This window comes from Juglans regia, chromosome 4 (genome assembly GCF_001411555.2).
Source record: "Juglans regia cultivar Chandler chromosome 4, Walnut 2.0, whole genome shotgun sequence".
Classification (NCBI taxonomy): domain Eukaryota; kingdom Viridiplantae; phylum Streptophyta; class Magnoliopsida; order Fagales; family Juglandaceae; genus Juglans; species Juglans regia.
Window position 1 is genome coordinate 26,399,445 of NC_049904.1, and position 5,589 is coordinate 26,405,033.

Sequence of the window (5,589 nt, forward strand, 5' to 3'; positions counted from 1 at the left end):
AATGCCATCATGCCTTAATATCTAACAAGTGTAATGCTTTTCTTCCTTCCTCTCGTTTGCTTTTGTCCTTTCTCTATAAGTTTTTTTTGGGTGCTTTAACTCTTTTGTTTATACTTTTTTTTTATAAAAAGAATTGAATTAAAAAAAATCATAGGTTATTGTAATTCACTAGTTGGTTTCGATTTTAAAGGGTTACAAGTCCCTTTTTTTCATCGTGATATTCTCCAAAGGTCATCAATTATCAAGTTTATAGCAGTTTTTTCCTTTATTGTATACTTGTTTGGATCTTTTGAACTCCCAGAACTTGAAGTACATATCACCTGTTACTGATAATTGATGACCTTGCCTTTTAAGTACGCGAATTTTTCTCAGCGCTTGGGTGCCTTCTTTTTTTTTTTATCAACGCTTATAACTGTCTTCCATGGGGTTGACAATTAAATGCCTTGGGAAGGGGGACGAATTGGGTGGTTTGGCATGGGATCATACTGGTCATGTTTTTTTCACTTAATCTCCTAATTTTTTTGCATTTACATCGTAACAACTTGTAACTAACACACACTAACTGAGTTCGATTGCCTTTCAGTTTTAGGTCCTGCATATTAATCTTGGAGGTTATATATATGTATCTATCAACTTATATGTCATGCTGAGTTTGATAAGTTTCTACTACTTCATCATGATCATGTTAGGTTACAAGACTGTTAAACAAATTACATGATTTTGTTATTTGTGGCATATCATAAATTATTATTAATATGTATTGATATTAAGTTTGAAATCCACATGCATGATCACTTCCTCGTGCTAAATCCTTTGTGAGGTGATTTTTTCTCACCTCATAAATCTCTCTTTACACTTTCTTATTCCATATGTATATAGAACATCGTAATAACCTTTTCCATATCATCGTTCACCGAGACGAATAAAGAATTTGACGAGTCTTGACTTATTTTTAGATGGACAAAAGCTGGATGAATTTGGGTGATAGACTTGTATCACCTGCATATGCTGAAGGGGTTAAAAATTTCCTCACAATGGCACGAAACCATTGTGAGGGGAGTGATCGCATTCGGTGTCCCTGCCGTATATGTTCTAATAACCTCTTCTTGCCTATATTTGAGGTGGAGTCTCACTTGTTCATAAAAGGGATCAATCCAAATTACACACAGTGGATATTTCATGGGGAGGAGGACACACTCCCCATCATTGACGATGACACCGCTCCCGGGGTTGGAGTTGAAGACAACTACATTGATGACATCGACCGTATGTTAGATGACATCCGGGCAGGCACATTCGGAGATGCTCCTGAAGACAACACTACAACGCCAACTCAGCCATCAATGCCACATCCCTCCCCAAGCTCAACTTTTGACCAACTACTAGAGGATGCTCGACGTCCTCTATTCGACGGCTGCACTAAATTCTCAAAACTCTCATTCATTGTGAAGTTGTTACATATTAAAACGCTCGGTGGGTGGTCAATCAAGTCTTTCGATATGCTCATAAGCCTTCTGCGGTCTGCCTTTCCTGATGCTAAATTGCCTAGTTCATATGAGGAGGCAAGGTCATTGGAGCGAGGGTTGGATTTCAAGTACCACAAAATACACGCATGCCCCAACGACTGCATTTTATTTTGGAAGGAATATGCTAATCTTAATGAGTGCCCTATATGTAAGGCTTCGCGTTGGATGCCAAATACACATGGGTCACGAGTGATCCCACAAAAAGTGCTTCGGCATTTTCCTTTGAAGCCAAGATTGCAGCGTCTCTTTGTGACAGACAAGATAGCATGTGATATGAGATGGCATAAAGAGCAGCGGGTACCCGATGAGGGTAGTATGAGACATCCTGCTGACTCTCAGTCCTGGCAGACATTTGATCAAGCCCATTGTTGGTTTGCTAGGGATGCTCGCAATGTTAGGCTCGGTCTAGCAAGCGACGGCTTCAATCCCTTCAACAACCTAGCAAAACCGTATAGCATTTGGCCAGTGATTCTTGTCCCGTATAACTTGCCGCCGTGGTTATGCATGAAAGACCAGTTCTTCATGACATCGCTCATTATCCCTGGCCCAAAATCACTAGGGAATGACATTGATGTGTATTTGCAACCGTTAATTGATGAGTTGCTTGAACTCTGGGAACATGGGGTACCTACATATGATGCTTCCACAAAGGAAATGTTCATGTTGCATGCTGCATTATTGTGGACAATTAATGACTTCCCTGCTTATGGAAATCTTTCTGGGTGGTCAACAAAAGGGAAATTGGCATGTCCTTCTTGCAATGCAAGCACAGATTCTAATTGGTTGAAGTATGGCAGAAAACAGTGTTATATGGGACATCGACGTCTATTACCGGCAGGTCACGTGTGGCGGACAAGAAAAGGGTTGTTCAACGGTAAAGAAGATCATCGCATGCCACCAAATTGGGTTGACGGACATGGTCTCTTAACTCAACTACAAATGCTTGGAGATGTCCAATTTGGAAAATCTTGTAGGAAGAGAAAACGCACTGCAGAACAGTTGAACTGGACAAAGAAAAGCATATTCTTCAAACTACCTTATTGGTCAATGTTGCGGCTTCGACATAATCTAGATGTTATGCATATTGAGAAGAACATTTCCGATAGCATATTGGGCACTTTAATGGACATGCCTGGCAAAACAAAAAATAATATAAACTCTCGGCGTGATCTGGAGAACTTGGGCTTCAGAAAAGAATTGCATCTTAAGTCTGAAGGTGGACGTGTTACAATGCCACGTGCATTGTACACATTACATGGAGATGAAAGGCATAAATTATGTGAGTGGCTTGCTGGGGTTAAATTTCCAGATGGGTTTGCCTCCAATGTCACGCATTGTGTATCTGTACGTGATTGCAAAATCACTGGCCTCAAAAGCCATGACCATCATGTTTTCTTGCAACGACTGCTTCCTATTGCTGGTGGGGGGTTCTTAAGGAGTGATATTGCATTGGCGTTGACTGAACTTAGCAGTTTCTTCAAAGAGTTGTGCGCCCGAACTCTAGATGTGAATCGCTTATCCCAGCTTCAACTTGATATCGTCACCATTCTATGCAAATTAGAGATGATATTTCCTCCTTCTTTTTTCGATATTATGGTCCACCTAGCTGTCCATTTACCGGGTGAGGCCATACTCGGAGGTCCAGTTCAATATCGGTGGATGTATCCGTTCGAAAGGTATCTCGGGAAATTCAAGCGGTATGTTAAGAATAAAGCTCGTCCAGAAGGTTCAATAGCGGAAGCCTACATTCACATCGAGTGTTTGACATTTTGCTCCATGTATCTCCAAGATGTTGAGACGAAGTTTAATCGAGCGGACCGCAACATTGATGGTGGAGAAGATGGTACGATAGATGGTTTCAAAGTTTTCAACCAAAGACTTCGTCCATTGGGTATAGCTCGTAATGTGCAATTACAAGATAAACTCCGCACCTCGGCCATATGGTATGTGCTGAACAACTGTATCGAGATTGGACCTTATCTCGAGTAAGCAATCATGACTTCCTTTGTGCTTTTCCGCAATGACCTACTACTATCTTGTAGACTTTACGTAATTTGGGTTAATATTGATTGGCCGATTGTGTTCTCCAAATGCAGGGAGCACTATGACAAATGTAGGGAGTCAAACCCAAATTCTGTTGATCGCACGCATCAAAATGAGTTTCCAAGTTGGTTCAAGCAACGTGTAAGTTAGCAATGGCGTATATTCTATCTACTTAACATTAACCCGACCTTGCTTTTGAGTATGTATTTCAAAGTATAAGTTCAAAACTTAGCCCGATCGATATGTGTAGGTTCAAGACCAACGTACGGGAAACCCACCACGAGTGTCTGCTGATTTGTATGCGTTAGCTTGTGGTCCAGACCCTTGGGTTGCATCATATGCTGCCTGCATTATAAATGGTAAACGGTTCCATACGAAGCAGCTTGAACTTCGCCGACGATCACAAAATTCAGGGGTGTTGGTAACTGGTGACGAAGATACTAATAACTTAGACTTTTATGGTGTTATTAATGATGTTGTGGAGTTACACTACATGGGAGGTCGTCGAGTGTACTTGTTCAGTTGTGATTGGTTTGATGTTGGTGATAAGAAGCGTGGGGTACGAGTAGACGATCATATAACTAGTGTCAACATGGACAGAACTTGGTACAAGAACGAACCATTTGTGTTGGCATGCCAGGCTTCCCAGTGTTTTTACATTAGAGATATAAGGTCGAAGGGAAACTGGTATGTTGTGCAGAAGTATAATAATAGGAATGTGTATGACATTCCAGCAGTGCCAAGGGTTCCAGACGATATTGATGATGAATCAAGTGAGGATGATGTATATCAAGAAAATGAGCCATCATTTGATTATCCACTTTTACATTGTGATGCATATCCAGTATCAACTCCACTTAGTAGGACTGATATAGAACCTATCCACATTGATGCACGAGGCCATATGGCGGTTGGTGGTGAATGCATCAATTCAACAGACTTTATTGATGATGGAATGGTTCCATCTTGTTCCGGAGATGGTTATGGTGATTGGGAATATTCGGATGAAGAGGACCTATCCACCGATGAAGAATCGGAGTCAGAATAGGCATCTGCCAACCATTGGAAACCAGGTGAACACCGCATCATCAAAAAGAGTCGACCTTCATGGTTGATTGGTGAATTATTAAGTAAAAAAATAAATTAGAAAAGTTCAAAATATCTAATTGTAACAAGGAATAGTATTTTCCTTGTCAATTGATTATTGAAATGTTCTGCACCTCAGTTGTGAGATATAGTTTCTCATGGTTGATTGGTGACCTTTTCAAGTTATAATGCACTTGCCGATTGTGATATGTGTATAGTTTGGGTTTTACTGATAAAAAAAGCCTAATATCTAATTGGATATTAGAATGAACTCTCTGAAGTTCTATTGCAAATACAATTGGATGCATCTCATCTGTCTGTCTATTACTGAAGAGGTAAAGAATGTTCTGCTGTTGTTTATGACCTTTCACTGGACAGAGTTCGTACCATTTTCTGTTTTTAATTACTGCATTTGTTAAAGCGTTGTGTATCAAATATAATATTATTTACATTGAATTTTCTGATTATAAAGAATTAAAGGTGCAATGAGAGTACCCAAGTTAAGCAGTATTGCATTTTTTAATGTTCTAATATATATAAATGGTTTTTTTATACGTTAGTAAATGTTTATTATTCCATTATCAGCATTTGCCTTGAATCCTTCTCATGTGATAGTGATCCTTCGACAGTATTATATACATATTGCATTTCTGTACCTATCTTCTCTTGAGTTAGTATTCATATATATGGTTGTCGTGGTTATGTTTCCTCTAAATAATTTCATGTAATTAACGTTTGCTATTGTTTAATCTCAGGTGGACGTAAATAGGAGACATTTGGTTTGAGTGTTCAAGGGAAAATCCATATTAATCTCATCTCAACCCATGGAGTTAACGAGGAGCATAAACGGTCCTTGTAGATCCTTGCCTAGTGTACGAGGAGCCCGTCCCCGGAAATATGTGCCGTATAGATGTAGTGCACGTAGGCCACGTGG

General features: G+C 39.8%; 1 protein-coding gene across 1 annotated transcript; it reads left to right on the forward strand.

The window, feature by feature from the left end:
* Positions 1-1,499: 1,499 nt before the first annotated feature.
* LOC108984715 lies at positions 1,500-4,617 on the forward strand. Its single transcript, XM_035689266.1, has 4 exons — positions 1,500-3,165; positions 3,316-3,511; positions 3,623-3,710; positions 3,820-4,617. The coding sequence occupies exons 1-4, from the start codon at positions 1,500-1,502 to the stop codon at positions 4,615-4,617; spliced, it is 2,748 nt and encodes a 915-aa protein (XP_035545159.1).
* Positions 4,618-5,589: the final 972 nt, after the last annotated feature.